This window comes from Montipora capricornis, chromosome 8 (genome assembly GCF_036669925.1).
Source record: "Montipora capricornis isolate CH-2021 chromosome 8, ASM3666992v2, whole genome shotgun sequence".
NCBI classification, from domain to species: Eukaryota; Metazoa; Cnidaria; class Anthozoa; order Scleractinia; family Acroporidae; genus Montipora; species Montipora capricornis.
In genome coordinates this window covers 15483264-15498263 of record NC_090890.1, presented here as the reverse complement: position 1 = coordinate 15498263, position 15000 = coordinate 15483264, and the positions used below count along the sequence as shown (strand labels likewise).

Sequence of the window (15000 nt, the reverse complement as noted above, 5' to 3'; positions counted from 1 at the left end):
TTTTCAGTCATTTTCATTCACACAAGATTAGTTTGCTTTTCAGTTATCGTTAGGAAGTATTCCGTCGTTTTGGCTTTTCTCAGCTGCCTTTGGCTATATTCCTGGATTGCACCACAGTTTGTAAGTATTCGTTTCGTGTTTTACCATTGAATATTTTCCGTCTTCGTGTTTCGGGTCAATAAATGAAATATGCATGTATCCGCTTTTTTGTTTCAGTTGAATCGCTCCTTTGTTATCCTCACTTTGCCGTCTTCGAACATAGTTGCTTCGAAGTATAAATAAAGCGCATTCAAACAATGTGGTTGTTTCAAATACGTTGTAATTAGTTCCAGTCCTTAACTTAACCACGGGATGAAGAAATGGAAACTACAGGCAAAAGGAAAAAGGAACAGGAAATTTCGGAGTGAAACTGCGCGCGATATTTCTCGTCGGCTCAAAAAAATTTGAAATTCTTCCCACCCCCCGGTCCCACCCAATTCACTCTCAGCTTTCTTTAGAGAAAACAAATGCTTGTAAGCAATCCAATCCATCATAATTAGTGTTATTATTCTCGTAATAAATATCCAGTGCTCGTTAAACAAGTCTGTATGACAAACTGGCATCAGTAGCCGGAGTGGACAAAGATATATGACAACTTGATTCTTTCGTTGATAAATAAAGTTCTCGGATATAAGCTTAAGTATTCCTCCAATGAATCTAGGACAACAGTGCGTCACTGTTAGTACTTATTAATCAGGCCTCGATACTAGAACCCTTGACATTCGTTAGTTTTGGACATATTATAATTAGGACATAAATATTGCAAGTCGATTTTTAAATATCGAAAATATTGTTCCTATAAGAATATTGCTTGAAAAGCATTCACTCGGTCATATTTTTAAAGAGTGGGAGAGAAAAGATGATGAAGAGCCTTTCTTTGGAGGTCGTCGATTGCTTTCTTGGTCGATTCGCATGCAAGGTCCGATGAGGGCAAAAGCCAAAAGCCAACTTTGGCCTAGTATTAAACTTATTAACAGCTAAGTTTGCTATGTGAAAACTGATACACACTACAGACGACAAACATACTGCTTTCATCGCACCGCATGCAAATAGCTATCATGACTTTCTTTCGATATTACTTGCTCGAGTGTGTCGTATTGCAGCATTTCAAATCAGTAAATCAGCATTTTACAACATGATTGGTTGGTACTGTCAAAGGAACAAAAGCTGTTTGTTTTGCATAAGATTAATTAAATGGGAGGACATCAGTCAGTGTAAGATAACTGGCTTATTCTCAGCAGCAAAACGTGGTTTTATTTTCTCCTTTCGCTTCCTTTTCCCTGAGATTCTTACTGACTCACGTCAAAGACCTTAACTCGTTTGCAAAGAAAGGAAGCACAAATTCGGCGAGTTTCTTTTTGATTTTCGTTCTTCGAGTCAGATAAAAGCTTGTTGCGTTATATTACGGCGTTTTGGGGGCAGACAATCAGACTCCGCAGCTTTAAGAACTGTAGTTTCCTTCCTGCTATGGATACGGCGCACGGGGGAGTCGCTGATTTCCTAACAAAACACCGTTTACTTATAACACAGCAGCTTCATATGGATCGCAGATTCCTCTTTGACTATCTCATCAGCAAATCCTGTTTTGATAAGACGGATTTTGAGCTGATACAAGCCGAGAAGACGAGCGAGTCGAAAGCCGGAAGGTTCTTGGATATTCTTGGTACTAAGGGAAAAAGTGCCTTTTATCACTTTATAGACGCTTTGCAGATACTCAACCCCAATTTGTACGAGGTGTTAACGGGTGAAAGTGCGACGAAAAGTAAGTGTCTCTCGCTGTGCATTTGAGCGTTTTAACTGTGTTTTTTAACCAGACATTGGTAATTATTCATTTACTACGCTATAGACCTCTTTCATTATGGCGGTTAAATAAAACATTCTTTTGTTTTAATGCTCATAAGCCTTTCTGGCCTCGCTACAACGAGCAAATTTCAAAACAATATTTGTTTCAAAATGAGGGCAGTAGTTCTAATTAACATAAAGACAAAAGAATGTAAGGGTGGTCGCCATTTTTGAAAGTGCTCAATAAATGATAATGAGATGGCGATGGTGGCAACGAACCAAGCGTAGGTGGCACGCAGGGAAACAGGAAGAATAATGCTCAATCCGAATTGACCATTCAATTCAAGAAAACGTTTTGAGCAGTTTCTCACGGTAGCATAATTTAAAAAACACATACTTGGGTTTATCCAGACTAGTTTGGAACAACGCAGCTTTTTTCTCGTCGACCGCATTGATTGGAAGGTTTCACACAATCTGGGTGTGGTCGTTGAAATGCGTCAAACGCTTCGTAGGTTTTTTTGTCTGTTAGTAAATGAATGTAGGCCCTTTGATCCTTAGCTGGTTCCAAACTGATACAAACTACACGTAGTTGTACTACTTCTTCAAATTTTTGAGCGCAGAAAAACCGGAAGTCCTTGACTTCCACACCAGTTTGAAACTGCCCAGTGTTTTTTATTCTCGGTTCTGACCGAGCGAACTTTTCATTGCTTTGCTAAGTTATCACGGCCTATATGCAGGGATGGATCAAGAAATAAAATTCACACTTCTTTAATTTTTCATAGGAAGCAATCCCATATTTTCAGATATACAAAGGCACATTACAAGTGGTAAGTAAATCAAAAGAACGCCATTCTAATAACTTTCGTGTCTACAGAAAGGTTAAAGTGACAGATACACTCCTAGACGTTTCTTGTTAAACCACAAAGTGAAGTAGATAAATGCACCCTCCGGGCAAATGTGGGATATTTGGTTTTAGCAAGATATCTAAAGTTGAGTTTCCTTGAGCCAAACTTTTAATTTGTTATTATTTATAAATTGAACTGATAGTACTTTTCAGGACCGTTTCATTTCAATTTGTTTGTTTATTTGCCGGCCGAACCCATTCGCACATATCGCCGGGGGTAAATGTTTCATTTTTTGCCCACTAAAATGGTTCTGCTCTCTGTTTTGGATTTTACGCAGTGCTCGACGTTTTCGAACAATTATGGAAATAGTATCTGTTGGAAATCTTTCGCTGGAATTGTAAGAAATCTAACAATTTTGTTTCTTAGAAACTCATTCACCTGGCGAACTTACGAGCTTATTTCGGCCAGTCTTCGAATTCGCTTGCTGATCAAGATATGAACACCTGACCCTAACATTCGAAAATGGAAAGGGTTCAGCTCTTCCTTCATTCAGTTACGAAAGTTCAAGGTTTAGTTAAATCTTAAATGAGCTCACTTTTCATGATAGATTTCACCAAATTAAATTGCTCAAAATCGCTTGATGCCCTCGGCATATAAATTTAGAGCATTGGGCATTTTCCGGAAAATGAGCCACTTTGTTTCATAGTTACGATATGGAGATGGTTATGAAACTCGACAAATTTGTTGTACGTTTTTGAACAGTGTTTTGGCCCTGATCATACACAAAACACACCCTTTTTTTTTTCAAAAAGACAACCACTGACGATTTTCGTTATAATTTATTCAAAACTCAGTTGTGAACCGAGGACAAAAGATTATGCATGCACGGTCACGGCTGTTCTCGCTTCCAAGTTTCCAGAGTTTCAGAAAGATGCATTCCACTGATCTAATATGAACTATGTTTGTGTGAACAAAACATTTGATGCTCATGGGTACGGCTAATTATGGAGAGCACATACGTGGGAAGGTGTTGTGTACGCCATTACTCTCGTTCAAAACTGACCGATTGGACCTCAGAGTGTTGGATCCAGGGAAAAGTGACGTCATTTACTCGCAAAACACGCAACCCATCATTTCTACCTCTGAAATGACGATCTTCGACAACTGTAGCTTTTAATACATGTGACAAATTGCGTTCTGTATTCAGTCGCCTTCACTATCCTGTTGGCCTAATTAATTCTACTATCAGCAACTTTGTTTTGCATAATGCCTCAGAAAACAAGGCGGTAAGAAACACCAATGCGGTCCGGAAACAATTATGCGATCTTAGTCATAATATTGGTTTTACAGTACAACCGATTTTCCTTAGCAAACAATTGGGGCAAGATATTAAACCCAAAGAAATCAAGCCATCAGTTGTGAATCAGCAATGTGTTCAATGTTCATTATTTCAAATGTGATCTGTGTGATGCAGATTGTGTTAGGTATACAGCCTGACACCTTCACCAACGCATTGCTGAACACAAAAATTTGGCAATCGGCCGACATTTTTTGGAAGTCCACGGTAGGCAAAATCATGACGCTTTTGAAAGAAAACCAAGTGCCAGGGCAAATTTGATTGCTTAGAGTATTCTTTATTCAAAGAATACTAACGAGGAGTGTTTTATCAGGATATAAAGCTCGTACACGCGACATTTTATCGATGTTTTGATAGGCTGTTAGGCTCCTGAATTATTAATGAGTTTTGAAGTGTTGGTAAAGACTCGGTAAAATTGTCAGCCAATTGATCTTTTGTGGTTAAGTTGATAAAAACAGTTCCTTCAAAGTGGGTGTTCCAGGTTCAAATCCTGTCCAGGAATACAACTTTTACTTTTTTCTTTTCATCTGCTAACACAAGTCCTGGGAGAGAGTAATCCAAATTGACGAAATCAGTCAATCCAGAGAAAATTAGGAATTGTCAATATCGTCATTTTAGAGGTAGTGGACATGTTGAAGCATGAGTTTAAAAGTCCGAAACTCCCGTGCTGCATATTAATCTAGCCGAGTAAAGACGCAATGGAATCTTTGAACGTCATTTTCTCCTCTATTCAGCTCTCTCAAGTTAGTAATGGCGGACGATTAAATAACAAAATTCAAATTAAAATAAACAGGTGTATTTTTGAAATCAAAGCTTAAAACTTGGGTCACTTAGTGTTTAGTTAACATAGTTTGAAACCCAAGGAAAAAGAGGAATTGATTTCTTGGTCATAGTATCACCTCAAAAGGCAATGATATCTGAGTCGGAAGATGAATCCTTCGAATAGCACTTGTCTCGACGATGCAAAACTAGCCATGCTAACAAACTTGGGACTAACGTAAATCGTAACATATTTTTTTTGTATTAGACAATAACTGTTGTTTTTCTAACGTTTTTGAAGGTGGAGGCTCTATTTATCTGGACGTGGACATCCTCAGTAGCTTTTCTAAACGGCTGTCAGAGGACTTACAAGAGCTAACCTTATGGTATGATCAGAAAATTAAGGAAAACAATGAACTACGAACAAGGTTGGAGGAAACTTTGTCTGAGAAGACCAGCTTGCAACGCCGAATTGTATCCCTTGAAAAGCATGTATCTGACACGGAAGAGGCCCTCGCTAGCGAAGCTCATTCCAGTGCCTGCAAAGTGAGTGACAGTCTTTTGCAGAGATTTGAGATTGTTCAGCGTGAGGGGAGAACAAACCAGTTCATTATTCAGCTACAGATGAAACTGCTAACAGCGCACGAGGAAAATGAGGCACTCAGAAAACGTATGGAGGAAGTAAAAACTTCAAACACAGACCTCATAAAACAGCTCAGTAAAGTGAACGTGGATTACGCGGTCAAGAAGCAAGAAACCACGAAACTTTCGCAGCAGCTGAAAGTTCAGACGGCTGAAATGAAGAGCTGCGAAGGAATGAAGATGAAATTAAGAGAAGTGCAATTCCAGAAAGCCAAGTTGCAATGCGAGCTGCAGGAGAAAGAAGAAAAAATATTGGAGTTAAACCAAGTGAAGCACTGGACTGAAGCATTAAAAGCCCGTTATGACCTTGTCCTTAAAGAGAAAGAACAAGCGCTGAAAAATCAGGAAGTCGTCGAGAGAAAGTGCGATTCTCAAACTGAAGAAATTTTCACTTTAAATATGAAGCTGAACCAGAAAGAACGCGACTTGGAAGACGTTCAACGGTCCTACAAGGATGTTGAAGACAGCTCGCGGATTTACAGAGAAGAAAGGGATCTTTATAGTAAATCCTTGAGAGACACTACGCTTGAACTCGAGCAGATGAGGAAGGAGAGCGACAAAACAGTACAACGATACAAAAAAGCGCTGGAATCCAAGGAATCGACTATTGGTCAGCAGGCAGAACACATGCTACAAATTGAGAAGAAGTACGAAGAAACTAAGAAGGAAATTTCTACCATTAAAGTGAAATTGACAGAACAGAGAGAGAAAAATGAAGACTTCAGAGAGAAGATCTCAATTTTGGAAGCACAGTTGCAAGAAAAGGTAACAACTTCAATGATTATTGCTAATTTCCGAGAACACAAACTCCGGAATAGTGTGAAAAGAAAGCATTATGTGCGTTGTGTGCTCTTGAAAACCTCAAGACGTGCTTGCTGTTCAATGTGCCCTTGATTTTTTTGGTCATCCGTTGAATCGTAAGGAAACACAGCTATGGAAACTCCTATGGCTTATGCCGTAAAATGGGATGGAGGGGATTAGAAACCACACATAAACCGCGCACCAGTGGCTCGGTTAGTTGAGCACCGGGCTGCCATGCGGGAGGTTGGGAGTTCGAATCTGGCTGGAGTTTTAAATTAGTGAGAAGAAAGTACAGCCTTTTTAATGAAATCTGGAAATGGGATAGTCTTCTCAGATAAGGTCGATAAACCGTGGGCCACGTCTGACAGCCCTTCAATGTTTATAACCCTGTGGGACGTAAGAGAACCCGCACACTATTCGCAAAGAGTAGGGCATGGAATTCCAGGCTTTGTGTTGTGTCCTCTGTGGTGTATCATGCTTGGAACGAGAGCATTTCAACGAGTTGCGACTCTTAAGCTCCTCGTGGGTAAATAAACTATGAACTAAAAAATAAATTTATAATTTTCCTGTCTCTTCAAGTGACATTTTGACAGTCTTGCACTGGCTGAAAGAAGCAGATGCAGATGGAAACAGATTTCATTTACATACATACATAATTGACCGCTCCCTGTAAGGGCTTTTAAGGGCCAATGACACACAACAACTGTTAAGAATCCAACTGTCCGGACGTAAAAAAGTTGGCTATTTACAAGTGCAGCCGAGGAAGTTGAACCATGGCCTACGAAGATCAAATTCAACAACTTGTCAGAGGGGTTTTTGAACAAAGATCAGCAAGCGCCCTAACCACTGGGCCACACTGCCTCCTCACTCCATTGTACTCCTCACTAAAACCCATAGGATCCGTGCAAACGAACGTAACATTTCTTTTGTTCTGCGATCGCTGAGGCGTATCGCAACATTCTTGGATCCGTTGGCACAGCTCTCCCAAGTTTGTTGGGGCCACGCACGCGCATTAGATATGGTCTCCATGGAGACCGAAATACAATAACATGTTGCAAAGAAGATGGCAGCCGAATTTTGTACGTTCACAACGTCTTATGGGTCGTATCCTTCCCATTATACGCTGCATGTTGGGGAGTTGTTGCGTCTGTTTGCACGGGGTCTAAAAATTGCAGGCGATTTAAGAGAAATAGCCAAATGACGTAGTAGTATTCGAATTGGCTAATAAGTGATTCATTTTCCAGGAATCAGCTCTGAAGTCTCATTTGATCGAAGAAGATTCGCGCAAAGATCCTCAAGGATCCACAAGTATCAAAGACGCCGATGAAACTGAGCTAAGGGATTATGAAGGCGAACTGGGAATGACCTTCCAGAGAGATCGCAAACCTAAAGAAGTTGTAGGGAGCATTATTAGGCGTTTTAAAGACAGCACGGATCAACAGAAAACCATAGACAAGCAAGCCAGAGGAAACATGTTTTCAAAGAGTAAAAGCATGGAAATGCTGGCCCAAATCATTCCTGAATTTGAAACTCTTCCCTTGGAAACACAAAAAGGGTGTAGCCTGGATAAAAAAGTAATGAAACAGAATCTCCCGTACGAGCTCCTATCCGCAATGTTCCCACCAAGTCCCTCGTTTCCCAACGATCTCAGTGATGCCTTGGGGCAATCACGCGTCAATTCTATTGCCATCAGGCAGCTTGGAATTCGAAAAATGTCTGCCCCAGTAGTGACTGATTTGTTGTCGCTCCAACAAGATCCGGATACGGCAGCGAACCTTCAAGACGACGAAGGAAACGGAGCGAATGATGGCAATTTTCCGGATAACGATGTCTTTCATTTTCAAGGAAAACAAGATACACAACAAAATTTTCGCGCGCGTAGCCAACAACTCCTGCGAAGAAATGGAGAAAGGCGCCAGCGACGTAAAACAGAACCTACTCTGTTCACCTCAGACTTCGCAGGGATGGAACATTTTGTAACTGAACCTTCATAAAATGTAACAATTTCTTTTATCAGCTTTAAGAATTACATTTGTATGAGCTCTGTATGCATTGTCCATATCAGTTGAATTTGCAATCTGACATCAATTACTATGGAATTTAAAAGTTATTGCACCGGCCTACAGTACCCCTACCTCAGGCAAGGTAAGTTGCTGCAGTTTTATTAAAGTCGCCCACAAGTTATGGATCAGTCTTCCCTACTTTATTTGTAAAAACAAAAAAGCTGATATGTACACTGAGTTACTGACATTTGTAAAGCGTGGTGTAATAGCTCATATACCATGACAGTTAAGCCAATCAAAACTGTAGAACTGCATTATCCAATGATCTACTTTTTAATAACTAACAATTATTCCATGAGCGCGCGTTGGAGATGAGATGATATAGAGACAACTGCGCGCTATAACCAGTATCAAAACAAGCGCAAATGGAACAATAAATTGTTTCATTTCTGAACCCTTGGACACTTGCAACGTAAACCCAATCATTTTCCAGCTTGGCAACTATTTCCGTATGAGGTCATACGGTACACGAGCTGATAACCGATATTAAGTGAACCAATCAGAAAGCTAGGACAGAGCACAGAATTGTAAATTTAAAAATAGGTATCCAGTGGGTATATCAGTCTATGCTGCACGTATTTTGTAAGCTGTGCACTTGTTTACGATACTCTCGGGTGGCCGTATCTGGTTTGGAGACTATTCATAAGATACTCGAAGTAGTAAAGTTATCATACTCTCAAACTGAGCTACGTGTTTCATGAATGGTTCATATCAATGCATGGCCTTACGTAGAAAGGTGTTGGACCTGCTTAGGACAGATTAAATCCTTCCTCAGACTGGATGAATAGTTCGTTCGCTGGACGGAGTGTAAGAGCACACTGCTCAACATTGAAATTTATGAAAAGTAGAATTATTGGATAAAACACGTTTTTGAAGAATGCTTGTAAATTTCAAGTTGAAAGTAAACTGGTATATGGCAAAAGGCTTTTTGATTTCTGGTTGTCACTTAAGGCAAATAAGTTGTCTCCTAGAACAGGAACCAACGTGTTTATTGATGTGCCACAATTCACACAGAACAGGTAAAATTGCGCAGTTAAAATCAATTCAGGGGCCTGCGTAGCTGGTGGTATTGTTGGCGCGAGAGGCAAATTAACGAGCGGCGAACCCCCTCGAAGAATGGGGAGGGGCACCCCATTCTCCACGCAAACAATAACGCCAGCTAACGCAAGCTACCGCTTCGGTAATCAACCAATCTCGTCCCCGGAGTTAAGCCCTGTCGGATGGGGTTAGTACTTGGATGGGTGACAATTTGGTAGTGCATCATACAAAATTACTTCTCTTTTCAATCGCAGTGCTCATATTCCACGATATCGCAACGACTTTTCGTTTCGCGAAAATAATTGATTTTAAAGGAGTATTTTAAAGCTGACTCATACGCAATATAATGACAGTTTGAACCGATAGCGCTCATAGTAATAAAGACGAAGATTACTTTTGTCGCCAAAAATGTTGAAGTCACTTCTTTCCACTTAAGTTTTTTTTTCACGGCTGAACACAAAATGGCAAAATATACTCCAAAAATATTGCAGAATAACGAGTACGTATATCTCACTAGCTGACAGAACAAAATAATGCCGTTTAATTAAGCGAGATTTACATCAATACATGGATATGGTGCCATTTTTGTCGCATGAATGCTTATGACAGGCCTACGAAAGGAACATTGTTGCGTTTCAATCACATAAACAACTCGATTGCGTCAGAAATAATGTCGTAGCTTCTTAAGGGCCGATTTTTGCCATATGCAACCGTGTACCTCAAGAATAGATGTCGCAGCGTTTCAAAACGCCGCGACAATCGATGAATAGTAAGTCATGTCGTAGGCGTGTCGCACGCTTCTCTGATGCGATAAAAAAATCGTACCGTGTAAATCGACCGTTTGACAATTCTATCCATTTTCATATGATTTATCTCAGTCATCCGGATAACGTACTTGCATCCTTCTCAAGAGGAGTGTAGAGGCCGCCACGAATGATAAAGGAAAAATCTCAAAAACGCTTAGAACATCAGGAATGTGTTACGGAAGGGCAAATGTACAGGCAGGCGATAGCAAAGAGTGTCGTTACGTTGCTATGGCAACGTAGATTCGATCACAAAATATTTTGTCCATGCATGGTAAGCATATGGAGACATTTGATTCTCTACGTTGTGCTCTGCGAGGAGAATAGAGTATCGAGAAAAGATCTTATAGCCCCTAAGGTGGTGTGACCTGGACCTTTCTGAAAAGGTTCCTTAGCAACCAGTGCTTGGTCCGTGATTAAAGCAAGGATTTCATGGGAGTTAAACCCAGCGGACTTCAGACTAAGGGCTTTGATCAGATTCTCGCTCGGGGCTCTTCTATGTTGAAGTCCCTTAAACAACATAACAAACAGCAAAGTTTGGGTGTCGCCGCTCTTTCCGCAGCAGGAAACGAAGTCGATGGCCTCCTTCCACATGTGATTGCTTAGGAGCAAATGCAATGCTTGCGTTTCTTGGCCGACAGAGTAAAATAGCTGCGCGTGAACTTCGACAGATTGGGAGTTGACGTGGCTTGTATGCAACACTGGAAGACAATCCAATACTGACTGTATTATATGTTCCTACAAAAAAAATTACCGTATTAATCCGAAAGTTAGCTGCAACGCTTAAATTCCTCGGTTGGCTTGTAACGCATCACGCAATTTCTTCCTGTTACGTAGAGAGACGAGGCTACCTATGCATAATACTTAGTTCAAGCTGGCGTACATTTAAACCTTGGAAAAATTTAGGAAGGGAGAACAGGGGAGCAGAAGAAGTAAGTACACGACTTTCGAAGGGTGAAATTCAGTTCAGTAGGCGCAATTTCAAAGTAATTGATCAAAACCGCCCAACACATAGCAGTGCACAAGATCTTTCTACCAATCAGATCAATCTTCAACTATCTTGAAAGTTAGTCATAGGGAGAATAGGGAGTTGGTTCTTTCTTCTGCTCCGAGAGGTTTTTCTCCGGGTACTCCTCCGGTTTTCCCCTCTCCTCAAAAAACAACATTTGATTTCATTTGAGTTGTGTTAATTTGTTGATTACAGTTTACCGTGTCCCCAATTAGTTCTCCAGCGCTGGAAGACTAGACAATGAAACTTCCTTTCCTTTCCTTTGTTCCACGCGTTTATAATTCTTTTTCACAATCACTATGGAGTGCATTTAATTTCTTCCCACTGCCAGTAAAGTGTAATTTTAAACCAGAGCAGCTAGCACGAGTAAAGTGGCAGCTATTACAAATACTTTATCTTCGTTCTAATTAGCCTCACTAATATCCTTTTAAAGCAACTTTCCTTTTAAATTTTAGGCAAGCCACGTAGGCCAGTCAGGCAAATTAGCTTAAAGAGGAAGGAAGAAAGGAAAAATTCACAAGCAGCTAATTCATTTCATGAACTTCCTGAAAATTATTTGATCAATCCGAAAACCTTTCCCCGCTGAACGTTACTAGGTACCGCATATAATAACATGGGCAACAAATTAATCCTTAATTTTCCCGCTCCTGGGGAAGGAAAGAAGAGACCCTGAGAACGAGGTTGGGTGATTGTGGTTCACCGGTCTCATCTATAAACTTTTGATGCCACAGAGTTTCCGGACTAAGGGTTTGCAGCAAAATAACAGGGATAGGCCCCTCAATCTTTCCCTTGAATGGGCAGATCTGCTAATGCCAAACTTGAAAAAAAATTGTTAAAAGCATTTTTACAAACCTCAGCTCTCTCATCTGAATTTTCCTGGTTAACTATATTCTTTCCTTTGTCCACTGACCTCATCAGCAATTCAGATTTTGAGTCATAAAACAGACGCAGAAGAATACTCAAGATGGTATTGAAGGGTTCTTTTACAGCGACTCTGTTTCTCTGCCACTGCTGCCTTCGCCAGTCAAGTCTGACAAGTTCAGTAGCAAAAAATCATGTTAGGTTTTAGTTTATGAAACTTTACATGTATGTCTTCAAGGGAGCATAAAAAAGTAATGCTTTATTGGCCTATTTTTTAAATACGCTTTAAACCAAACCTGTAAATCTTTTTCCACCTCTGTTCCCCGTGACTGCTAAACAAATCGTCCCTCTCTGAATCAAGCTTCAAATACTCTGCTACAAAACCAAGAACTTTTTTTGGTTGCTGATAACTGAGAGAGTTTAGTCTCTCAAGCAGCGTCACGCCAAGAAAGCCAACATCAAATGTCTCCAACAAAGACACAATCTCTTGATCAGTTGAATTGGCGTTTAATGACTGTGAATGATTAATTTCGTTGAAACTGGGATCAGTGATTGATAACCTCATTTGTTTACTAAGCAAAAGGAACTCACTAATGTATGGATGCAACAGTTCGTTTAGACAAGTTTTTCTCATTTGAGAGTTGTCACATCTTTGATCCATATATTGTTCAAGTTTGTGGCAAATGACTTCCCTGTGCATCGGATGTTCCCACAGAAGTGCAAGAGCCATCGCTGGACTTTGCACACATTCACCAAACAAGAGATCAAGAAATAATACAGGAACTTCTTCATCCATTCCATGACAATCTGAGAGAATTTGTGAACAAACAATTGAATCTAATGCAAGCTTAGCAGCCCGATGCTTCACATTCCATTTCATGAAATTATTTGCAGCAAAGAGTGGACCAGTAAACAAGCTTCCACTTGCTTTCATGGATTGTTCATACTGTTCAGAAGAATTTTCAATTGTTTTTTCATGGCTAACAAACTGAGGAATTCCAAAGGCCTCAGTTGTACTTTTAAACTCTAGTGATGAATTACTGTCACAAGTTTCCTTCTCTTTCAAAACATGTGTTTTTGTATGAAGTTTATTTGACTGTCCTCTAACTCTGATGAGATCTGCATTTTCAGTGTCGAGATTTCTGTATGGTAATGAACTTTGAATGCAATCAGAAATCTCCTGAATCGTCCCGGATTGAAGCTTCCAAATTCCACTGATTGACCAGAAGCCAACAGAATTAACCAAGTGCTGACAGCCCCAAACCTGAACATTTTGTCCTTGCAAGTCCTCTAATTTACAAAGATGTGCTCCACTACCAATATCATAAATTGAAATCATTCCAGAATCCCAGATAACACCAGCAAAAAGACCAAAAGCAAATAGACGAGAAACCCTGTCATCACATGATGATGAAGCATGGTGGAGTTTCACAAGGGGCTTCATGACTGGATCACCATCCACAAGTCTAAAGTATGATAATTCTGAAACACAGTTTAAGACAAGAAGTTCATTTGTCATTGGATGAGACGTAACAGCAATGATTTGGCTTGTGTTTCTTTTCGTGCTCGATATCCATGGGCAAAGTAAATCGGCAACAATTGCTTTTAAGTCAACTTTCTCTACATCTCCAACATAACCATGATTCCACATGTAAACCTAGAGGACAAAAAATTTTGCATGTGAATGCAAAATGCCATATATCTACTAGAATGCTTAACCTTGCAAATTAAGTAATGAAGCCTAAACTAAAAGCACATGATGATTTTAGCAAAGTTAGCAATAACAAGTATTGCATTCCTAGATATAATGCATATCTTCAAGTACAATGTATGCATGATGCTGTCTGTGACCAACTCTCTTTCACACCAGCAAAATATGCAGCTAATTGAAAGGATAAGATTGATTAACCAAACAAAACCAACGTGATTGTTGCTCATTCTCGCCAGCACCAATTTTTAAAAGGTGTTTTTACTAAATGACAGGCCATCTGCGATAGCTTCAACTGACAGCCAGTGGTAGTTCCTTACCTAATAATTTACTAATAATATGAAGTAAACCAGTGCTAACCAGTCATGTCACACCAACATTAACCTCGCATTTTTGGCTTTCCTTCAATCAGCTTCAGTTTTTTATCATAATTTTTGAGCCAAAGCTAAATTCAATTATTGATTGATCATTACTTTGATTTATAGCCTTACTGGGCAAGACAGTTTTAAAACACCTTTAACCTTTTTCACATTGACAACTGGGAGTGAGACAACAGAATTTACCCTGTCGACACCAGACGATTTTACTTGTCAACTGGAGTGAATGGGTTAAGTCTGCGTACAAGTTGTATATGGAAACTTTCATGCATTTTCCATAGTGAGAAGATCATTCAATTACCTTTAACGTCCTTTGAATGAATGCCCAAAAGAAAAAGATGTTCTTTAACTCCTCAGGAGACTTAGGAACCATACAAACACCCCTTCCAATAACATGCAATGACATGACAGGACATCCATGAAGAATTACCACTAAAGGTCCAATGGAAACTCCTGTATTGTTTCCAAGACGCTCAAAAGGAGTCAATTCTCTCACACAAACACAACAGTTTACTGAATTGGATAATGACACAGAGCGGCGCTCACACCAGAGGATGGAGTTCACAAGAGGATGGAGAATGACATCCAAGACTTCAACCCTTTTTGTGTTGCTCAGTTGAAAGTCATTTCTCTTGACCCACTTGAAGTTGGACTGAGTGAATTCCCAGCACTGTGTGTTACTGTTTTGAAAAACAATCAAGACAACAGACGGATTCTCTGTGCTGGACAAGACACTTACAATGGGGGACTCTTGATCTGAAAGCAAATTAAAAGAAAATAAACAACCATCATGAGCATCAATGCCGCCGGTCACTATCCTGGTAGACTCTCTATATTTTAAATGACTACAAATGTAACACCAAAACAACAGAGATTCATCATGTACAGGCAAAAACGTACACTTACACTGTATATG

The 15000-nt window shown here is 39.9% G+C and overlaps 2 protein-coding genes across 2 annotated transcripts in view; one reads left to right on the top strand and one right to left on the bottom strand.

Annotated features, from left to right (window-relative positions):
* Nucleotides 1–1250: 1250 nt before the first annotated feature.
* On the top strand, nt 1251–9210 carry LOC138014607 (golgin subfamily A member 6-like protein 26). Its single transcript, XM_068861735.1, has 4 exons — nt 1251–1801; nt 2604–2648; nt 5084–6189; nt 7470–9210. The coding sequence occupies exons 1-4, from the start codon at nt 1507–1509 to the stop codon at nt 8217–8219; spliced, it is 2196 nt and encodes a 731-aa protein (XP_068717836.1). The 5' UTR covers nt 1251–1506; the 3' UTR covers nt 8220–9210.
* Nucleotides 9211–9249: 39 nt separating this feature from the next.
* Nucleotides 9250–15000, bottom strand: part of LOC138014606 (uncharacterized) — a 14837-nt gene continuing 9086 nt past the window's right edge. The window contains exons 2-6 of the mRNA XM_068861734.1: nt 14386–14840; nt 12296–13656; nt 11991–12168; nt 9748–10867; nt 9250–9501 (exon numbers count right to left, since the gene is read on the bottom strand). Coding sequence (XP_068717835.1) covers nt 10430–10867; nt 11991–12168; nt 12296–13656; nt 14386–14840 — 2432 coding nt within the window. The 3' untranslated portion in view covers nt 9250–9501; nt 9748–10429. The remainder of the gene's footprint in view (nt 9502–9747; nt 10868–11990; nt 12169–12295; nt 13657–14385; nt 14841–15000) is intronic.

Excerpts from the sequence above, each read along its gene's own strand:
- LOC138014607 (XM_068861735.1), top strand. The coding sequence starts at position 1,507 with ATGGATACGGCGCACGGGGGAGTCGCTGATTTCCTAACAAAACACCGT. Across the intron at positions 1,802-2,603 it reads GGGTGAAAGTGCGACGAAAA|GAAGCAATCCCATATTTTCA; the intron begins GTAAGTGTCTCT and ends AATTTTTCATAG. Across the intron at positions 6,190-7,469 it reads AAGCACAGTTGCAAGAAAAG|GAATCAGCTCTGAAGTCTCA; the intron begins GTAACAACTTCA and ends TTCATTTTCCAG.